This window comes from Schistocerca piceifrons, chromosome 1 (assembly GCF_021461385.2).
Source record: "Schistocerca piceifrons isolate TAMUIC-IGC-003096 chromosome 1, iqSchPice1.1, whole genome shotgun sequence".
Lineage (NCBI taxonomy): Eukaryota > Metazoa > Arthropoda > Insecta > Orthoptera > Acrididae > Schistocerca > Schistocerca piceifrons.
In genome coordinates, this window is record NC_060138.1 from 279814973 (window position 1) to 279837760 (window position 22788).

Genomic DNA, 22788 nt, shown 5'->3' on the forward strand with positions numbered 1-22788 from the left:
TTCTAATGTTTGTAAGTACATGTGTATTTTAAATCAATCGATATTACTTGTTTTAAGGTCACTTATGCTAACAAAATACTAATTTGTTTAAACTACTGATACTCTTCCATAACAGTCTTTACTAAAAGCCACAGTACAAATTATCAGCTGATCTATCCTGTCTGTGAATGGAGTAGGAAAAAAATGTGACAAGCAGTGAGTACAATGACTCAGGAAGTATTAAACATCAAGGATACTCTTGTGTAAATATTTCTGATTGATAAAATGAAAACAAGCAAGAGATATTAAGTGTTGTATCAGTAAACTGTGCTTGTACAACATATGTTTACTACACATAAGGAATTAACTATATCACTTTATCAATACTGCAAACAAAACAACAATGTAATATGAAACTTCCTGGCAGATTAAAACTGTGTGCCCAACCGAGACTCGAACTCAGGACCTTTGCCTTTCGCGGGCAAGTGCTCTGCCAACTGAGTTACCAAAGCACAACTCACGCCCGGTCCTCACAGCTTTACTTCTGCCAGTATCTCGTCTCCTACCTTCCAAACTTTACAGAAGCTCTCTTGCGAACCTAGGAGAGCTTCTGTAAAGTTTGGAAGGTAGGAGACGAGATACTGGCAGAAGTAAAGCTGCGAGGACCGGGCGTGAGTTGTGCTTTGGTAACTCAGTTGGTAGAGCACTTGCCCGCGAAAGGCAAAGGTCCGGAGTTCGAGTCTCGGTTAGGCACACAGTTTTAATCTGCCAGGAAGTTTCATATCAGCGCACATTCCACTGCAGAGTGAAAATCTCATTCTGGAACAATGTAATATACTGTCTGGTCCCTTGAAAACAAGTATCAGAACAATATTTCTTTCATGGCAGCTCTTTCTGCACAATAGACTACTGAGATACTAAATAACACCATTATCTCAATAAGTGGCATTATCTTCCACAACCATAAAGGCACCTTTTGTGGAAATAAACTACTAACAGTGACTAGGAATGAGGCACATTTTGTACATTATTTGTGGAAATATTGTAAAAATATAGACTACCAAAATAAATTCTGATGATAAGAAACAAAATTCTCAGATGCCAAGAATGTACACCGATGATAATGATAATAATAAATAATAATAATAATAATAATAATAATAATAACAATAATAATAATAAAGATAATTACAAAAATTACTTGAGGGCATTTATATAAATTAAACACAAAAATTGTGTAACAGGTATGGCATAATGGAATGACGAGCAACAAATATCACTGATACTGTGGGTTTTCTTCAAGAAACTTCTTGAGCCTCGATGGATAATCTGTCATAACTCCAGATGCACCCAGTTCGAATGCTGTTCTGAATTCATCTTCATAATTCAGTACCCAGAGGTATGTCTAAAACGAAAAAAAAGATAATTTTCTATGTTTCATGTTTCTTAAGAATGATACCAATATTTAACATTTATAAAACTTGTCTTGATTACGTAAAATACACACTGACAGATAATGTACTGTACCTCACAGTAAACTACATCAATTTTTTGCTATTCCAAAACTCATTTTGTAAATGGAGAAATGTGAGATCTCTGCTCATTGTTGCTTTCATTTCCAGTGATTGTTCTCCATAGCTAGAACACTGTTGTACCATTTCTTTAGCCCAAGTCACAATGCTGGAGCAAGAGGCACCATTATCTGTTGTGCTACACATTATAATCAAGTTTCTCACCACAGAAAGCATAAAACCATCCGAAATTTTTTAAAGACTTGCAGTACTGTTCGGGGCAACACCCTGAGAAAGACTCAAGTGTACTCATGGCAAAACCAGCTTTTATGAGGGCGAGAAACAATTTAGAATGCAGCATACTGACATCACCAAAAGCCATATCTCGGGGGAGGACAAAGGTTTTTGCTAGAATCTTTTTTGATTTCAAAGGAATTCTTCATCAAATTTCTTCATGAAACTTGGGCTGTGAACACTGCATACTAATGCCAACTTTTGGGCCAACAAAACATGTTTATCAGAAGAGATGTGCATTTCCAATCTGGGATGTGTCATGCATCCTGAAAGTGCTGGACCCCTCACAGCTGCCCGAACTTAACAAAAAATTAAGGAATTGTTCTGGACCACACTAGAACATCCTACCTACAGTCCACACTTACTGTGCTGTGATTGTCATTTGTTTGGCCCCCTAAAGGAAGCAGTCAAAGGACAAAGATCTGGTGATGATGGCACCGTCAAAGTGTTTGTGCACAACCGGCTGCTATAACAGAAATGTTCATTTTACAGAAACCGGATGAAGAAACTGCCTGGGAAAAATGTGTTTCCTGTTCAGGAGACTACATAGAAAAATAAGTGTGTGCATGAATTTTTCTGAATTTTTTTAAAAAGCTCTAGTTTGTATCTGATTCATCCTTGTACCTTGTCTGAATTCCACTCCATTAATTGAGTTGGCATCACTGTTATTCGAAGTATAGCAATAAAGTTTCACAATGTCAGTGCCACTGAAATTGAGAACAGATTTTGTGCTCAGTTTGGAGAGATCTTCTTTGCCTGGGCGTTGACCAGAGGAGAAAAACATTTTAGATGCAATGTGACAGCCATGTATGTCAGGCAATAAGATAACAATTTATGTCTGGTTTCAATGACCAAAGGCACTTTTGGGCTTTAGCCTCAAAAGTAGTTGTGACTAAATAAATATAGAAATAAAGTGTAGCAGTGGAAAAGTTAATTCCTAAAACTCTCGAATACAAACTTTAAATTTTCACAATGAGAAATTTGTGAAGGAAGAGATATAATTCAAAACGCAAGTCACAAACACTGAACAACCTCAATGTTTGTCATATTACTGAAGGTGATTGTTGCTCAGCTCTGATAGATTGACTTTTTTTCCTTCCTCGCCAAGGGATTCGTTATGAGAACAGCAAGGGTGTTCAAGACTATGAAAACAACAGAAACACAATACATTACCAAACCTAATATGGTGTGGAAAAATGCTGGGTTCGAAAACAGCTTCCAGGCTTCTCAGAATATATAAATACATGTCTTGTGTAGTTTTCAAGCGAATCTTGTACCATTCTTCCCGCAAAATAGTAACAAGTGCAGATAACGATAAGAGGCCTTTGTTGAGTCAATCACAAAGGCTCGTAATATGGACATCCGGTGATTGTGGTGGGCAAGGGAAATGTGCCAATTCACCCTCAGGGTCATAAAAACAGTCCTGGATGATGTGAGCAGGGTCCCAATTGTCTTGGAACATGGTATACCCATTGGGGAACAAACAGTGTACCTAGGGATGGACCAAATCAGCCAAGATGGTCATGTAATCCTTGGCAGTAATGCGACCTTGCACACTAACCATGGGGACCATGGAATACCAAATATAGCTGTCCTGATCATCATCGAACACCAGCCATATTTCACTCTTGGGATGTAAACTTGGCCAGAAGTTGGAAACAACGTGAAACAAGATTCATCGGACTAAATGATTTTGTTTCATTGCTCCATAATCTAGGCTTTATGGCTATGGCACCACTTTTCCGGTTACAGGCATTTGCATCATTTATGAGTGGTTTAAAAAATTCCAGCTCACTCTACAATTCCCTGCTTACAGAGCTTCCTTACTGTTATTTTGGTGCTGACAGTGTTCACAAGGCTGCATTCAATTCTGTAGTGGCTCTCGAAGCTGTTGTCCTCTTATTTTTTGTCACAATCCTCTTCAATCACCATCTGTCATGATCGCTCAACATGCACTTTTGTCCACATTGTGACTTAGCAGATGACTTTTTCCACTCTCCACATATGCAATATAAATCTTCAATACTATGCCTCTTGAGACACCAAATACTTTAGCTACCTTACTTATGGAAGTACCCATCATACAAATACTAACAATCTGCCCATGTTTGAATTCACTTAGCTCTGACATAATGCACTCACAACTACACAGAACACTCAATTAAATTTCGGGCATGCAGCTGCGCAAATAAAATTTCCTCTACTGATATTTCGGCTGTGTATCGTCCGGCCATCTTCAGAGCGAGTCACAAGACTGACTCGCTCTGAAGATGGCCGGATGATACGCGGCCGAAATATCAGTAGAGGAAATTTTATTTGCGTGGCTGCATGCCCAAAATTTAATGGATTATTCATTACGCCGCGAGAAGTTGAAAATGCACATACACAGAACACTATTCTGACCACAGCTGACACTTGCCATATATTGAGGACGTTTCACAGGTGCCATTCATGGTCAAACACAACAGTTCAATCTGCAGGCTTCCTAGCATTTGCATTTATGTTCAAGGATGTCTTTCTTCTGGTGTTCCCAAATTTTTGTACAGCCTTTTTATGTGACCACAACATGTCTAACTCAAAGAAGGTGGGAGGAAGGTATAACATAAAGATAAAAATCTGTCAACTTCCACGTGGAAGGAACAACTTTCTGAAGGTTCTCTGCTAGAAAATTTTATCCTCAGTTGCAACTGATGACACCTACTACTGCAGCCTCTGGGAGGAAGCTTTGTTGACCAATCATTCCAATACATGTGCTTTCCTCATTCAGATAAGATACTGTTGCAATGACTGAAAATAAGATTAATGTGCACTAGGTGGAAAATTCAAGGAAGAGATAAAAGGAAGAAGGAGGAATAATTGCAATTGGTGTAAACAAGGGCTCATTGGGCTTCAACTACCAAGTTTGGGTTGGCACGACATTTTCTGTTCCTGTAAATACAAAGAAAAGCCTCATTTCAAAATGGTTCAAATGGTTCTGAGCACTATGGGACTTATCAGCTGAGGTCATCAGTCCCCTAGAACTCTGAACTACTTAAACCTAACTAGCCTAAGGACATCACACACATCCATGCCCAAGGCAGGATTCGAACCTGCGACCATAGACTTAAGCATCTAGAACCGCTCAGCCACACCGGCTGGTGCCCCATTTCATTTTAAGCAATGTCTATAGTTATCAGCTGTGTAATCTGGAATTAATGCTCTAGGCATAGTACAGAGAGACCCAAGCATTCCTTACAACACAGATAACATAGAGCATACTTTATTTCTCATCAATAGCAGATAGTGATTACCACGACAAACTACCAATGTACCATCCATAGGAGTATTTCAGGCTCTAATTTGTGAGGAAGGACTCATGTTAAATGTGTTAACCTCTAACCTCTGTGAGATGGCTGCTGAACATTTTGGTGGACATCCCCTCACCTTCTTCCGTCATTTCACCTTTTCTCTTTTTGTGTATCTCTCAGTTGGAATGTTGACTTCTTGCTGTGAAGGCGGGGTGCCAATTGCACTAACTGACCATTGGTAAGTTCACAGTAAACCAGCCCTGATGTCTCGCATATGCACAACACAAGTTGTGCAATTATTATTCGAAGACATGTTTATCAACATTTCATGTTTATTGCGATGATTCTGGTGTAATACTGTATAGTTATTATTGACTGTGTTTCTTAATTAATTTGCACAATGTGGAGATTCTACCAGGTCCAGCTCAACTTTCAAATGCATTTGGAAGAAAATAATGAAGTTTTTAGTGACAGTCATATTGGTCCAGATTATGAGATAGAAAGTGATGATGATAGGAGTTCAAAACATAAAGTGGATGAGGGTGATGGAAATGGATTTGTAATGGATTGTAAATGGTGAAAAACTTTGATTCAGGTGCGGCGAATTATTAATGCCGAGAGTAGTATAAACTGCCTGAGAGAATTGGGCATTCTGTGCTACGGATGCATCTCTCTGGAATAAGAAACCAAATATGTATATTTGAGGACTCTGTGTGAAGTGGTTACGGAGATAGGGTGTGTTTTATGTTGGAGAGATTTTGCTATTGTTGTGCGATGCTATTAAGTTCCATTGTGAATGTTTAGTTAGTCGATGACACAATAAACAAAATTGAAGAAAATAATATGCATTCAAGGTGTGTATTTATCAATTTATAAAGATTTGACAAAAATCCTTCAGATATCACGCGACGTAGGTCGATCGGAGGTGCAATGTGGAATGATAGTGCGAACCTGCATCTTGTCACAGTCAATATTCTTCAAGAGAATATCTCGTAAGCAATAAACTTTTCATAGATAAAAAAGTTAGACACATCAATCCATACACATCATACAACATAGCACCTAGTTGTGCCAAACGATCTTAATAGCAAACTAAACATTTTAGAGATTTCAGGTGGAGCTGTTCCGACTAGGAGTATCAGCAAGATCGTCGCTGTGGTATTTAAAACCAAAAGACTTATAGTCTTTAGCAAGGACTGAAGCTAAATCATAATAAAACCACTGAAAATCATAACTAAAAATCCCAAAAATAAAGAAGAAGCAGAGAATTTTCTTAAACAAAATGTCTTAAATAAATAAATAAAATTAAAATAAAATATAATAAAGATTGGCGTGTATATAAATTGTTGAAGATGATCTGAGTAAAACAAAAGTCATGTGACTATGATTTCTACTTTTATGATAGGTGAAACTCTACTTTTATGATATGTGAAACTGATTCAAATGGAGAAATCACCAACTAACAATCAGAACAAGACAATGTAACACAGTGTTGCAGATTCCTGGTCTGCACCTTTGGGCTAATGCCATGGATAATAGAAATCGAACTGCTGAAGAACTATGGGGTCTACTTTTTGCTCATAACATTTTAGATGAGATTCTGCAGTGATAAAAGAATAAACAGTCAAATAAAAGTTCTCTCAAAAGAATATATCATTTCTACAAGATATTGATGTTCTTGAACTGAAAGCTTTTATAGGCTTATTTGTATTCACAGCAATCTCCAAATCTGGTAACAAATCCATATATAAGCTTTTCTCAGTATGTGGAACAGAATGTACTATTTTTCATAGTACTGTAACAAAAAGTTTTTGTTCATATTGGTAGCTCTTCTATTTGCAGTTGCATATACGGAGTCTACAATACATACATTAAGAATGCGTATGAGGAGGAGGAGGAGGAGGAGGAGATTGGTATTTAACGTCCCGTTGACAACGATGTCATTAGAGACGGAGCACAAGCTTGGAGTTGGGAAGGATGGCGAAGGAAATTGGCCATGCCCTTTCAACGGAACCATCCCAGCATTTGCCGGAAATGATATAGGGAAATCACAGAAAATCTAAATCAGGATGGCCAGAGATAGGTTTGAACCATCATCCCCCGAATGCAAGTCCAGTGTGCTAACCACTGCACCACCTCGCTCGGTTTCTATTTGCAAACTCAGATGGTAGGGCTGAAAGGAAAAAGGGTAATGTGAATGCCACAGCGCCAAACATTTGTAACAGATTTGTTGTTAACTATGAGTAGTGTTGCTCCCCAGGCTGTACTATGTGCATTGACAAAATACTTGTGCCTTTCCCCATTTGATGTAGATTTCAGGTTTAACAGCTAAAAAAAAATCAGTGAAATATGTGTTCAAGATTGTGTGTATGTCAGACAGCACGACCCAGCCTGCACTGTGGCCTGAAAGTTAACATCAAAATGTGAATTTATACTTGAAATTTTCAATACTTTATATCTGTTTCTGATTCTTGGTCATTCAAGAAAGACTGGCATAGCATTAGATTAACAACTAAAAGTTTTATTTCTATATTTTCAAGAAACTTAGGGCAGTCCGCTTTTTTGGAACATTGTTTGCATATTTTCTTTGTTTTCTTCTTGCATATTAACCCTTTCACTGCGCATTTACTCTCAGCGGCTCCCGCCCTGTGCACGTTATTTTCACCCGGTGCATATATATATGACTGTAGCAGTCTACTGTTATTATTGAGATAAAAATGAGACGCAAAATCCAGTATTGTCGGTGTAAATCATTTCCTTTTTTTAAAATCTTTGTTCAGAAAGTCTTATTTTGTTCAAAAAAGGTACTTTACTAGGTGAAAAAAATAGAAAACATATTACATTAGTAATACTTCAAAGTGTGATATCTCTCGAAACAAAAATTCAAACATAAAGGCACATTACATTTTACACAAATGTATCTTGTGTCACTTCGTTTATCATGTTTTGCACATACAATACACCTTCTCTGGGTGGCCTTCTTCTTTGAAGCTCCTGGGATTAGCGAGATAAAGTGGCGCTCGGTTAGGCGTAAGGGGATTGTCACCATCAGCCGATCTCCTGCCACGACATCCCTCTGTTTGCTTTTGGTGGTGAATCTCCTTGATAAGTTTCTGTTGAAAATCAGATAGTGAAATATTTCGTCCTGTTTGAGTTTTATATAATGCATGTGCATGTGCATTGAGCAGAGACAGATCCACCAAATGAAAAAATACTTTTTTATACCATTTCACAGTTTTTCGTACACATTCTACTGAACTTAGCATCATGTCACTCCTGTCGACAGCACCCATATTTTCAGTGGTTTTGTTTTTGGTTCATTCGTGGTTCTGTCAATTTTGTCAGTCGCTGTAATTTCGCTTTTATGAAAAGTTGAAAGCATCCTCACTTCCCGCTTGTCCTGCCACTTCAGAGCAAGAAGCTTATGTGTTGACATAAACTCGATCTCGCCTTTTCTAAGTTTTTTTGATAAAGCAGGCATGCCTTTGCGGTTTGTTCTCACAGTTCCACAGGCATTAGTCACTCTGTCAAGCAAATAAGAAAATAACGTTGGGCTAGTGTACCAATTTCAACATATAATGTGTGACCTTTACCAAGGTAACGTTCAATTAAAGTGAGAACAATGCTTCCAGGTATTCCAACATTTACACTAAAGTCAGTTTCTTTTTTTACGTCTGCTGCTGCACTCGCATAAATAATAAAGTCAAGAATATAACCAGTTTCACATTCACATAACACAAAAAATTTTACACCAACTCTGTGGCTTTTGGAAGTAATGTACTGCTTGAAGAAGACACGACCTTTGAAGAGAACTAAACTTACGTCAATGCACAAATTTTTAAAAGGATAGAAAGCACCTGGAAATACTTTTCTTAAGTGATCCACAATTCGACGTAATTTCCAGATTTTGTCATCTCCAGGCTCCTTACTGTTATCAGCAAAATGTAACATTCTAAGTAACAGAAGATATCTATCTCTCGGCATGATTTGCGCAAACATTGGAGTAGACAGTAACTGATCATTGGTCCAATAACTGTTTATTTCATTTTTTCTCACTTGAATCATCAGAAAATTTACAGCAAGGAAACAGTAAACTTCGTCACTGTTTGTGTTTTTCCAATGTCGCAGTCTTGATTTTTCAATGGCATCATTGCTAAGGTGTTCATAATATAAATTACACTGCTCAGCTACGTAGCTCACAATTTCTTGGCTAAAAAAAAAACTTTGAAGCAGTCGTATACAGTACATAAATCATCTAAATTGACGATTTTGCAACCGGAACCACTGTTATCGAAATTATACACTTTAGGGTCCAAATCAGAGCCTTTCCATCTAAAATCAACTGTTTTGTGTCTCTTAGGAGATTTTCAGGCATACGCTCAGGCTCTTCTTCAGAATCGGAGAAAGAATCGACGATAACATCAAAATCTGGATCTGCATTTACTGGTTCAACGTTTGTTGGTTCACAAATATTTTTTATATTTGTGGTGACAGACTTATCTGCCAGCTCGTCGTCGTCATTATCTGTCCACCCATAATCAGCTGGATTGGGCATGATGATGTCCTCGTCGTCACTTTGGTTTAGAATACTCAGCAGCTCATCGTCTGCAAACAGATGGTAACATCGTGTCATTTTATTCGGTAACGTGGAAACGGCCACACGCAAACTAGGTAATATAGTGATACAAATGAACTCAGCAGAAAGAGAATTCAGCATTCAATAGTCGTTCAGGTATTTCCTAGTATTCCATTGATTAAACTGCATACTTGCGCAACAATTACCTCCGACTCACTGGCCCGATTGTTGACGTTATAAGTAGCTATACGACTGTAGCACGGAACCGATGTAAGTATTTTTTATAGCAAATAGTATATATCCATCTGGAGCACTGAAACGATTAGCGTATATTTACGTCTGGAGCAGTGAAAAGGTTAATATTCTTTGTGATATTTCACTTTCATATGTTTGAAAATACATGATATAACTAGCAGAGGTCAATACACAATTAATAAGTTAAGACAATGTATATAAACTGACAATAAATTTCTGAAGTCTGACAGACAATGTGATACCAATTACGTTACAAAATCGTATGATATGCGTAACGAGTTAAGCAGGGTTATGGTGTGGCTAAAGTGACATTGATGAACTGCACACTAATTCAGTGAAAGTTAGGAGCAGTTAATGATAAATTAGTCCAAGAAAGAATGAAAAAACTGTAGATTACAGCAAACACATTTATAAAGGTTCACTGAATGACCAGATACAATGTAAAAATAATAATCTGTTAACACATAGCCTAAGAAGGAAGGAATGTTAGATTAAACATCCTGTTGACACTGAGGTAATTAGAGACTGAACACATGGTACAAATGAACAAGGATGGAGAAGGAAATAAAGTGTGTACTTTCCAAAGGAACTATTCTGGCATCCACCTTAATGTAGGAAGCCCATGATTCAGGTCATATTCCTATACTTTTAGTGTCTCATGGAGTCCATTTTTGCAAATTAGGTTGTGTAGATTATATTAAATACATTTATTTATTTATCTATCACAATATTTCAGTTACTATCATCATCAGATCGAAACTTAGAACTTGTAAAATAGCAATAAGGATGAGTCAGGCAACAGTGAGTTGTTGTACAAAGAGCAAGGTAGAAGGATTTTTGCCCAACACAGATACATCAGTAATATTTACAAGGTGGTACCCAAACTGGAATTATTTTTTTAAAAGCTATATATTTTCAAATTGTTTACAAAACAATCTTATCCCATTCAAAATATTCTCCATTTTAACTAATACATTTGTCCTATCAGTGCTTCAACTGTCCAAAACATTTTTTGTAGTCATCTTTAAAAATGGATGACAGCTCCTGCCTCGTTTTTTTTTTTCCCCCTTGACTTCTTCAATATTGTCAAATTGGTGTCCTTTCATGCCCCTTTTCATGCATGGAAATAAGAAAAAGTTGCATGGAGCCAAGTCCGGCGAGTAAGGAGTGTGGGGCATGCCATTTTTAGCCAAAAACTGTCCGACAGCGATGGCAGTGTATGCAGTTGCACTGTCATGGTGGAAGAACCAGTCTTCCGTGTGCCACAAATTGGGTATTTTTTGACTAACACTGTTGCGCAATCTACTTGAAACTTCCAAATAAAAGGTCTGGTTGATGATCTGACCTAGACGAACAAAATCTGAATATTTCCACTGATTTTGGCAGTTGATGGGTGTCCAGAATGAGGTTTGGCATCAATCATCATGTTGCCATGTTTCAATCATGCAAACCACTCATACATTTGAGTTTTTCCCATAGTGTCATCTTGATAAGCTGTTTCCAACATTAAAACAATTTCAGCAGCATTTTTACTGAGCAGAGAACAAAATTTCACAGCTGCATGTTGCTCACTTAAACATGCCACCATAAAAAACGAAACAAGAACAAAACAGCAAAACAGCACTAGCAAAGACAATCACACTAGATGAACAGAAAAAATGGCACTGAACTGACAGTGAGTTGTGCTATGTATGCCCATCTGCAGAAGGGTGTACTATGCAAGTTCCACCCACAGCAATGTTATTCAGGTTTTTTTTTTTTTGTATGGACATTTCTTTCTGTTATTTTGGTACATGTCACACACTAAAAGATACATGCAAAATGGTAATCATGCATTGACCATAAACAAAAACGTAAACAAATTTCTGGAGTACTTTAAAGAGAATTTATTTTGTGGGCAGTGGAAGTGTTTGAGAAAGAAGTGGAGGTGCAGTAAGAGATGGAGGTCCACTGAGAGGTGGAAGTGCACAGAGAGATAGAAAGTGGAAGTAGAGGTAAAGGTACAGGTAGAGATGAAGACAGATGCAGAAGTAGTGCGATGGAGATCAAATCAAGAGGATCTGCTAAGTTTTGCATTTGTCACTGCACACACATGAGTTCGAACCCAGCCACTGCTTGAATTTTGAAAACATATCATCAGCAATGGCAGCCAAAGTCTTCTGGCATAAGAAGACACTCTCATTGTGCCAATGTTCTTGTCAAAAAGGGTAGAGCATCAGACAGAGGTTTTTGGTACTCTCTTGTCTCTGGGGTGGGAAAGTGCCCCTTCAAGGTGGAAGAATCTGCAGTGATCATTGACATGAGGATGCAGAACACAATGGAAACTACTACATTAAGAACACCTAATATGTATCCAAAGGAAATGTGGCCTGTGAGTGAACAAATGTTATGAGGATCTCTCCAATCACAAAAGATCCCGCACCATTCCTCCATTCAGATCTCTGGGCGGGGTTGGGACTGCCAAGGGTGAGGTGACCATGAGAAAAAGATGGAATAGTAAATGATGGGATAACATTCTATGAGTTGGAGCTTGGAATATAATAGCAAAGCTAGAAAATCTGAAAAGAGAAATGCAAAGTCTCTATCTAGATATAGTGGGGGTCACGGAAGTGAAATGGAAAGAAGATAAGGATTTCTGGTCAGGCGAATATAGGGTAATCTCAACAGCTGCAGAAAATGGTAAAATAGGAGTAAGATGCATTATGAATAGGAAAGTATGGCAGAGAGTGAGCTACTGTGAACAATTCAATGACAGAATCAGATTTTACAACAAACCAATGCTGACAAAAATGGTTCATGTAGACACATCAATGTTGCAAGCAGAAGATGTAGAGAGAAAGTGTACAAGGATATTGAACAGGTAATTTGGAATGTAAAAGGAGATGAAATCTAATAATCATGGGGGACTGGAATGTGGTTGTATGGGAAGGAATAGGAGAAAGTGTTACAGGAGAATATGGGCTTGGTATTAGGAATGAGAGAGGAGAAAGCCTAATTGACTTCTGCAATAAATGACAGATAGTAACAGTGAATATTCTGTTCACGAATCAATAGAGGAGGAGGTACACTTGAAAAACACTAGAAAGCATGAGATCATTCCAGCAGGATTACATGATCAGACAGAGATTCCAAAACTGGATATCAGATTGTAAAGAATATACAAGAGCAGACAGACTCAGATAACAATTTAGTAATGATGAGATGTGTTTCACTAATGTTGAGGATACAGCAACAAGGTATACCACGGTACCCATTTCAATTGAGGAGGAGTGTACACTTCTAAAAAGGGCAATCACAGATGTTGGACAGATAAATGTAGGTATAAGGAAGTTAACTGAAAAGAAACCTTCACTCACAGAAGAAATATTTCAAATGGTTGACAAAAGAAGGAAGTACAAAAATGTTCAGGGAAAGACAGGAAAACAGCAATATAAATCCCTTAGGAGTGAATTTCAGAAATCACAGGGGAAAACGGCAACCAAACAGCTATTCAGGTTGGTGTGTAAAATCTAAGAGACTGGAGATGTACCATCAGTCGTAAAAATATCATCCCCACAGTTCCAAAGATAGGATGAGCAGGTGTAAGGACTATCGCACAATCGGCTTAACTGCTCATCCATCCAGGCTGCTGACAAGAATAATATACAGAAGAATACAAAAGAAAATTGACGATATGTTAGATGCTGATCATTTTAGCATTAGGAAAGATAATGGCACCAGAGAGGCAGTTCTGGCATTGTGCTTGATAATGGAAGCAAGACTGAAGAAAAATCAAGGCACATTCATAGAATATGTCAACCTAGAAAAAGCATTTGACAGTGTAAAATAGAGCAAGATGTTAAAATTTCTGAGGAAAATAGGAGTAAGCTATAGGAAAAGATGTATAATATACAATATGACCAAGAACCAAGAGGGAACAATATGACTGGAAGACCAAGAACAAAGTGCTCAAATTAAAAAAGGGGTAAGACAGGTACGCGGATTTTGCCCCTACTGTTCAATCTATACAATAATGAAGCAATGATGGAAACAAAAGAAAGGTTGAAAAGTGGGATTAAAATCCAGGGTAAAAGTATAAGACTCACGGATGACATTACTATCCTCAGTGAAAGCGAAGATGAATTACAGGATTTGTTGAATGGAATGAAGAAACTTTGCATCAAAGTTGGTAAGCATGAAATAGACAACGTTAAGAGATTCTGATATCCTTTGTAGTGCAGCATATTACTTTAACGAAGTGACGTGTTGCACAAGCATTTCTCAAACCAAAGAATGATGATCACCTCTATAAAAAGTTTATTTTCATGATGAATTAGATAACTTGATGTTTGGATGTAACTTTTATTTATGTACATGTATTACAAGATGGGTGGATGCAATGTATATGTAAGCTGGGACAACAATAAATATTGCACCACATTTGTGGTACCTGCTCGCTGCAAACTCAGTGAAGAAAGGAACTTATGGAAAACAATGACAAGAAGAAGGGACAGGATGATACAAAATATGTTATGACATCAGGGAATAACCTCCATGGTGCTAGCACATTCCGGTCGTTGCCCGTAGAAACTACGAGCGCGCATTTATTGCCGTAACAGTCAGCGCTCGGAGATTCTCCGAGCGCCGCCTTCTCGATTATTATTTCAGGTTGCGGCGCATTATATCCGTGCAATGACATCTGGAGTTGAGTGTTTCGGTCTTGTAGTACATCGGACGACCGCTAGATGGTGTTCCTGCATCCTCTAAGCGCTATGTCACTCAAAAAAGGCGCCAAAACAATTCCCGCGCATTCACTCTTGCAGTGTGCTTATGTAGTTGTCTTTATCGCAAACGTTTGTCGTAAAATGGGGGACAGTTTGACTGAAGAGGAAATTCTGAGGCTGCTGGAAGAATCTGGATCTGAAATTGACGATGATGGATTTCAAACTGAAAATAGTTCTTCTGAAATAGATGGTAATTATAATGGTCAGTCATTGTGTTTACGAATCACAATTATAATCTCGGCAGTTTCACTGACTTATGTCATTTATTTCGAAGGTAACAACGAGTGGTCCGAAAATGAAAATGAGCCATCAGACGTACTACACTCCTGGAAATTGAAATAAGAACACCGTGAATTCATTGTCCCAGGAAGGGGAAACTTTATTGACACATTCCTGGGGTCAGATACATCACATGATCACACTGACAGAACCACAGGCACATAGACACAGGCAACAGAGCATGCACAATGTCGGCACTAGTACAGTGTATATCCACCTTTCGCAGCAATGCAGGCTGCTATTCTACCATGGAGACGATCGTAGAGATGCTGGATGTAGTCCTGTGGAACGGCTTGCCAAGCCATTTCCACCTGGCGCCTCGGTTGGACCAGCGTTCGTGCTGGACGTGCAGACCGCGTGAGACGACGCTTCATCCAGTCCTAAACATGCTCAATGGGGGACAGATCCGGAGATCTTGCTGGCCAGGGTAGTTGACTTACACCTTCTAGAGCACGTTGGGTGGCACGGGATACATGCGGACATGCATTGTCCTGTTGGAACAGCAAGTTCCCTTGCCGGTCTAAGAATGGTAGAACGATGGGTTCGATGACGGTTTGGATGTACCGTGCACTATCCAGTGTCCCCTCGACGATCACCAGTGGTGTACGGCCAGTGTAGGAGATCGCTCCCCACACCATGATGCCGGGTGTTGGCCCTGTGTGCCTCGGTCGTATGCAGTCCTGATTGTGGCGCTCACCTGCACGGTGCCAAACACGCATACGACCATCATTGGCACCAAGGCAGAAGCGACTCTCATCGCTGAAGACGACACGTCTCCATTCGTCCCTCCATTCACGCCTGTCGCGACACCACTGGAGGCGGGCTGCACCATGTTGGGGCGTGAGCGGAAGACGGCCTAACGGTGTGCGGGACCATAGCCCAGCTTCATGGAGACGGTTGCGAATGGTCCTCGCCGATATCCCAGGTGCAACAGTGTCCCTAATTCGCTGGGAAGTGGCGGTGCGGTCCCCTACGGCACTGCGTAGGATCCTACAGTCTTGGCGCGCATCCGTGCGTCGCTGCGGTCCGGTCCCAGGTCGACGGGCACGTGCACCTTCCGCCGACCACTGGCGACAACATCGATGTACTGTGGAGACCTCACGCCCCACGTGTTGAGCAATTCGGCAGTACGTCCACCCAGCCTCCCGCATGCCCACTATACGCCCTCGCTCAAAGGCCGTCAACTGCACATACGGTTCACGTCCACGCTGTCGCGGCATGCTACCAGTGTTAAAGACTGCGATGGAGCTCCGTATGCCACGGCAAACTGGCTGACACTGACGGCGGCGGTGCACAAATGCTGCGCAGCTAGCGCCATTCGACGGCCAACACCGCAGTTCCTGGTGTGTCCGCTGTGCCGTGCGTGTGATCATTGCTTGTACAGCCCTCTCGCAGTGTCCGGAGCAAGTATGGTGGGTCTGACACACCGGTGTCAATGTGTTCTTTTTTCCATTTCCACGAGTGTAGAAGAGTGTGAAGCTCCCATTCAAAAAGGCAGAGGCAGAATACAACAACAGCAGTCCCAAAACAACGTTGTTGAATGGGTAAATGACGATGTCCTACAACAATTACCACTCTTTGAAGGCGTAAGTAATGTCTTGGCACCTTTGACCGCCGAAAGCACTGAATTTGACTGTTGGAGCGTCTTTATTGACGCAAATGTCATCAAAAATATAAAGACAGAAACAAACCGCTACGCTGCAGCAACAATTTCCAAATTGCGGATGCAAAATAAAATAACTTCCAGGTCGCTTTGGGCCAATTGGTCTGCTGTGAAGCTACATGAGATGTATCAGTTTTTTGCTATAATTATTCACATGTGCCTTGTACACAAACCAAATATTACGCACTATTGGAGCAATGACCTAATGCTAGATTCCTCCTTACCTGCAAAAATCATGAAAAGAGACAGATTTAGGTCAATTTACTTTATGCTTCACGTAAATAACAACGACAATTATGTACGAAGGGGTCAACCAAACCATGATCCTATACACAAAATCCGACCTTTTTTTGATAACTTTGTACTGAAAAGCAAGAACAGTTTTTCTCCTGGCGAGAATCTCACAGTTGATGAAGGTTTATGTCCATTCAGAGGGAGAATTCGATTTCGAGTATATATCAAGAACAAACTGAGCAGGTATGGTATAAAATTTTTCATTCTAAGTGATTCAGCAACAGGATATGTTTTGAACTGTGAAGTGTACACCGGTGCACGTGAAAAAGACAACAGTGCAGATTCAGTGGTGCTACGTTTGTGCAACAGTTATCTACGTAAGGGTCATACATTGTACATGGACCGCTTTTATACTTCTGTAAAATTATTTGAAAAGTTGTTTGATGAGGGCACATCTGCTGTTGGCACAGTAATGAGAAACAGAAGAGGCCTACCACAGGAATTCAAACAGAATAAACTAAGAAGAGGTGAAATCGTATTCAAGAGAAAAAATTCCGTGCTAGCACTTCACTGGAAAGATACTAGGGATGTGTTTGCCCTTTCTACAAAACATAGAATGACAAGTAGTGTTACTAAGACAAAATCCAAGGCTGGAATGGTAGAAAAACTGAAGCCTGATCTCATACTTGATTATAATAAAAATAAAACTGGTGTTGATCATGGAGATCAGCTGGTGACCTACTATTATTTTCAACGACGAACAATGAAATGGTGGAAAAAGGTATTTTTTCATGTATTTATGATGTGCGTGGTCAATTCTTACATTCTGTACAAGAAACTTCGGCCTGTCTCTCAGAAACGAACCAGCTTGTTTACTTTTATGGTGAACCTGGGAAAACAAATACTGGAGAAATCCGGCGAAGTTTTCAATGAAAATGAAAAGCAGGGTTCAGCAGCAAACAGGCTAACAGCAAGGCATTTCCCCACTCACGTCCCATCGACAACAAGCAAGAAATATGCATCAAGATATTGCATTGTTTGCTCTGAGAAGGGCGCACGGAGTACTGGCAAACGAGTGAGAAGGGAGACGAGATGGTGGTGTGAAGAATGTAATGTAGGATTGTGTCTACCTGACTGTTTCAAGCAATATCACACAAAGACAAATTTTACTCAATGAAAAGAGTTGTAAAAATTCAATGAAATAATTTTGTACATTCATTTTATAATAAATTCTGATTTCTTGCAATTTCAAACTTTTTTTCTACCTCTGAATCATCTAATTTTCAAAATATAATAATTCTGTAAATATATGATATCTTACAAAAAACTTTAAACAAATGTTTAGATATAGGATGATAACACACACATCAGTTAAAAGGTTTTGCTTTCCTTCATTACCTTTTGGTCAGGAGCCATGTAAAAAAGGTGCAAAAGTCTACGACTTCTGAGGGATTGCAGTAGTATCTGTGGCCCGACTGCAATGTGCTAGAGGGAGTTACAAAAGTAAAAAACTGTAGGGGAAGACAGAGTTGGGAATACATCTAACAAATAACTGAGGACATAGGGTACAAGTGCTACTCTGAAATGAAGAGGTTAGTGCAGCAGAGGAATTCAAGGTGATCTGCATCGAACCAGACCTAAAAAAGAGGACAGCTGTTGACAATGAGCCAGTTTTGAAACATTCCAGTAGTTATGAAGGAAGATAGCAACTCGAAGAAGGAATGAAAAACCGTATAAATTCAAATGGTCAAAATACTGGAAGCTGTTCAAGTGTGACAAGATGGGGGAATACCTGCAAAGCTAATATGTGAAAGCCACAATATGGTTATATAAAAAAATAAAATAAAACTGCATGAGGCTTCTGAGAATTGCTATTAGAAGTATAAAATTGAAAAATATGTGCTTTGTAGGAAGCTTAAGGTGAGGTTATTGTTGTTGGGAGTGAGAGAAATAAGATGGTATGGACACAACAAAAGCAGGGGCAAAAATTAATCAGGAAGAAGAGCTTTAGAGTGATACAACCATGAGGCAGATGATTGACCAGAATGGGACTAAACAGCATACAAGAAAATTACTAAGTGGGACTAATAAAGATGAAATATAAACACCTACGTGAGACTGATAAAGATGAAGTAGAAAAGCAAAGAGAATGCTGCTGTCCTTTTGCTACTGTGAAAATTCATGGTTATTTCCACTACACCTTTTGCAAGTACTGTATTCTATTTAATGTACTTCATATTTTAAACTATTGAAACAAATATTTATTGTCTTTAATGATTTCTTCTATCAGATTCCATAAATGTTTCCAATTTTTCAGCGAAACTTAATCCAAAAATTTAAGTCTTAGTAGTGGATATCACTATTCATAAAAAGTGTCATATTCATATTTTCAAGTTCATGACCCTTCTTAAATGTAAATATATTTTTAAAAGTATGTTGTGAATAAAAGTTCAAAAATGGTTCAGATGGCTCTGAGCACTATGGGACTTAACTGCTGAGGTCATCAGTCCCCTAGAACATAGAACTACTTAAACCTAACTAACCTAAGGACATCACACACATCCATACCCAAGGCAGGATTCGAACCTGCGACCGTAGTGGTCGCGCGGTTCCAGACTGTAGCGCCTAGAACCGCTTGGCCACACTGGCCAGCTGAATAAAAGTCATTGACAATTTATGGAATTGCATCTTTTCAAAGTTTTTGTGATGATCATAGAGAACACCCCCGCCCCCCTCCTCCGCAGAGCACATTATAGAAAATGTGTTTGTAATGCTAAGATAGTGCTAAAAGATATTTTCAGGTTCTGGGCTCCACTTACACACCTGTATCAATTTAAAAAGTATGTTGTTAATGAAAGTTCAGATCCATATTCTGGAATAACATTTTTAAATTACACTGGTCTGGAGGAAAAATTGTTAAGAATATAAACAGACACAGGACCAAATCTGGGTGTCCCCCCCCTCCCCCCTTCCATCAAATTTACGTAGTACAGTTGCCTCTATAATCGACTAGTACACTCTTATTTTCAAAGTCTCTCTCATCATTACATTCATGTAATTATATGTCCACCATTTCACTTTAATGACATGCATTCTCAGTTACAAAATTACAACATAAGAAGAGTACCTTCAGCATTGAAAGAACTGCTAAGTCATGAAATTCAACCCAAATCTCAATTCCAAATTCATCTCAGTACTGTGTTTGTATTACACAGATGCTCAGCTGTTCGATATTACTCATAAAAAGAATCTAACATTGCTTCTATTGATTCTGGAGTATCAATGAATGAAAATGCTTAAATAATCAACAAGACATTACTTGGATGGATCATGTACAGAGTAAGTACTATTTATTTACTATTCAATCAATTACACAACTATAGTTATTAGGAATGACAAGAAAAAATAACTTACCTGGATTCCACGCTTTTCTAAGTGGTTAAAAAGAATGCGTCTCATGAGAAGCAAGTCCATACTTCGCACAAAGAAAGTGTGGAGAGGTAAATATGAGGTATTATTGATTCTTTTCCTGAAATGCAACCAACATTATTAGGTGTTCTAACATAGTATGGGTAAATAACTTACATTACACATGTTGCATACACATTTTTGGACTGCCATTATTTATATTTTCTGCATGAGATAAAATGTAAGTAAACATATAACTCAGGTATGGTTCTTATGTTTACCCATGTACTTGAAGCACATCATCTGTGTTTTGCATTTGTAGCAATCACATAACTTGTGCGTGAAGATACTGAGACATTCATAATGTATACAACACTCAAAAAAGTTAATACCATTTATATAAAATGCTGCTATACTATGGAGCAGTGGTGTGGTTGTATGTTGAAGAACATCCAAATCATGCCAAACAATCACAATCTATCTTTGGAAACATTGTTAAAAAAAGTTCTGGAAACTGGAGGTGTGGAGAATAAAATGTGCCAAGAAAAAAGAGGAGCAACTGATGAAAGAAATGGAACTAACATTTTAGCATAAGTAACACATAATGCAAATGTCACTAAGAGCCATCTCCGAAGTGTGAGAAGGATCAACTAAATGAGTGTTCTGTGAACACTACATTCCATCACATTTCATGCTCTTCATTTAAAAGCACAAAATCAGATACATTTACTTAACATGTAATAACTAATTTTAGATAATGGCAAGAAATTGGTTATAAAATACATTACCTGATCAACCTTAAATAAACAGCAGGTAGAAAAATTTCAAGATGTGTCTCTTTAATGGGCACAAATGGCAAGAGTCCAGTGTACAGCAGCAATACTAGCAGCAAAACCTGTTTCATTGAGAACAGGAGATTGACTCGTGGATTCTGTTGAAATTTAAAACACTGTTACTGACAAATAAAGTATATTACAACAAATACAACAGGAAAGTTACTGTCAATATCAACATATTACTTCCAAAAATGTCCATAAGTAAATATTAGCAACTTCTAACCTTGGAAAACATATAGTTGTGAACATTACAAGTTATGTATAGTTACAAGATGCTTCTTAACAGTCGACACTGGCTAGAAACAGAAATGAGTGTTACAGCTGGATAACAAGTGCAAACAAAGAAAACCAACCTGTGTAGCACAGAAAAGTTATAGCACTGAATATATTGTAAATAACATGAAGCAGAATGAGCTGTAATAATGAATAGATAACACACACACACACACACACACACACACACACACAGCTGTTACCACAATCACTATTAACAATCATTACAGTAATCACGGAAACATTAAAAATCCTATGTTTTTACAAAATTGAAAAAAATATACTGAAAATAATAGGGCAGTTCTAGATCCCACATTTGACAGATGAAGAGCAGAAGATTTTAGTGTCTGTTTTTTGGAGTATGCAGATCTTTTCCAAGAACATTCAAATTTATCTGTCCTCATCTGGTTCAGCATCGTATACATACTGGAAATGCAGCACAGATCACTCAGAGACCTTACATAATACCATTCAGTGAGAGAAGGCTGATAGAAGAAATTGTTAAAGAACAACTGGAAGCGAGAATTATCAAACCAAGAGACCCTGCAGATCAACCACGGTGTTCATCAGTTGTCATTGTTAAGAAGAAATCTTGCTCCGGAGAACCACAGTTCCATTTTTGCTTGTTTTATTTTGCTCTGAATTCAGTAACCACACCTGACATTTACTCCTTACCGAACCTGATAGAAACCCTGAATTACTTGCACAGACGTTGAATTTTTTCAGTTTATGATCTAACAAGTGGATATCATCAACTGACAGTGCGTCCAGATGATCTAGCGAAAACTCCATTTGTTACAACTACAAGAGTGTATAAATACTTGTGTTTGCCATTTGGACTCCACAATGCACCAGCCACCTTTCAACACCTGATGGATTCCGTTTTACCACACCAACACAATCTCTTGTATACCTCGATGACTTAATAATTTTTGGTGAAAACATGAAGCAGCATACTAAGAGACTTCAAGCAGTTTTCAAGCATATAAGAAGCACACATCTGTCCTTGTCAATAGATAAATGTCACTTAGCATAAAATCAAGTTAACTACCTTGGACATTTTATAACTAGTGAAGCCATCTGTCCTAATCCAAAATTAATTGAAGCTGTCAAGAATTTTCTGGAACCACATAATTTAAAGAAGTTACAATCATTCTTGGGATTGGCAAATTTCTATAGGTGTTTCATAGCCGGTTATGCAAATATAGCACACCCAATGACACAGCTGCTGAAAAAGCGAACTACATTCAGTTGTTCAACAGAATGCATGAAGTGAGTGGAAGCACTTAAAACTGCCTTAACAACAGCTCCAATGTTAGCCTATCCCAATTTCATGATGCCCTTCAGTCTTTCAACAGATGGTTCTTCAAATTTTGATGTCTGTGCTATTTTGTCTCAAGAAATTGATGGCCATGAATACCGAATATCAT

General features: G+C 38.6%; 1 protein-coding gene across 1 annotated transcript in view; it reads right to left on the bottom strand.

Moving 5' to 3' along the window:
- Positions 1–1190: 1190 nt before the first annotated feature.
- The window catches only part of LOC124711228 (lysophospholipase D GDPD1-like), a 144678-nt gene continuing 123080 nt past the window's right edge, over positions 1191–22788 (bottom strand). The window contains exons 5-7 of the mRNA XM_047241191.1: positions 21038–21180; positions 20256–20370; positions 1191–1384 (exon numbers count right to left, since the gene is read on the bottom strand). Of these exons, the coding sequence (XP_047097147.1) occupies positions 1256–1384; positions 20256–20370; positions 21038–21180 (387 nt within the window). The 3' untranslated portion in view covers positions 1191–1255. The remainder of the gene's footprint in view (positions 1385–20255; positions 20371–21037; positions 21181–22788) is intronic.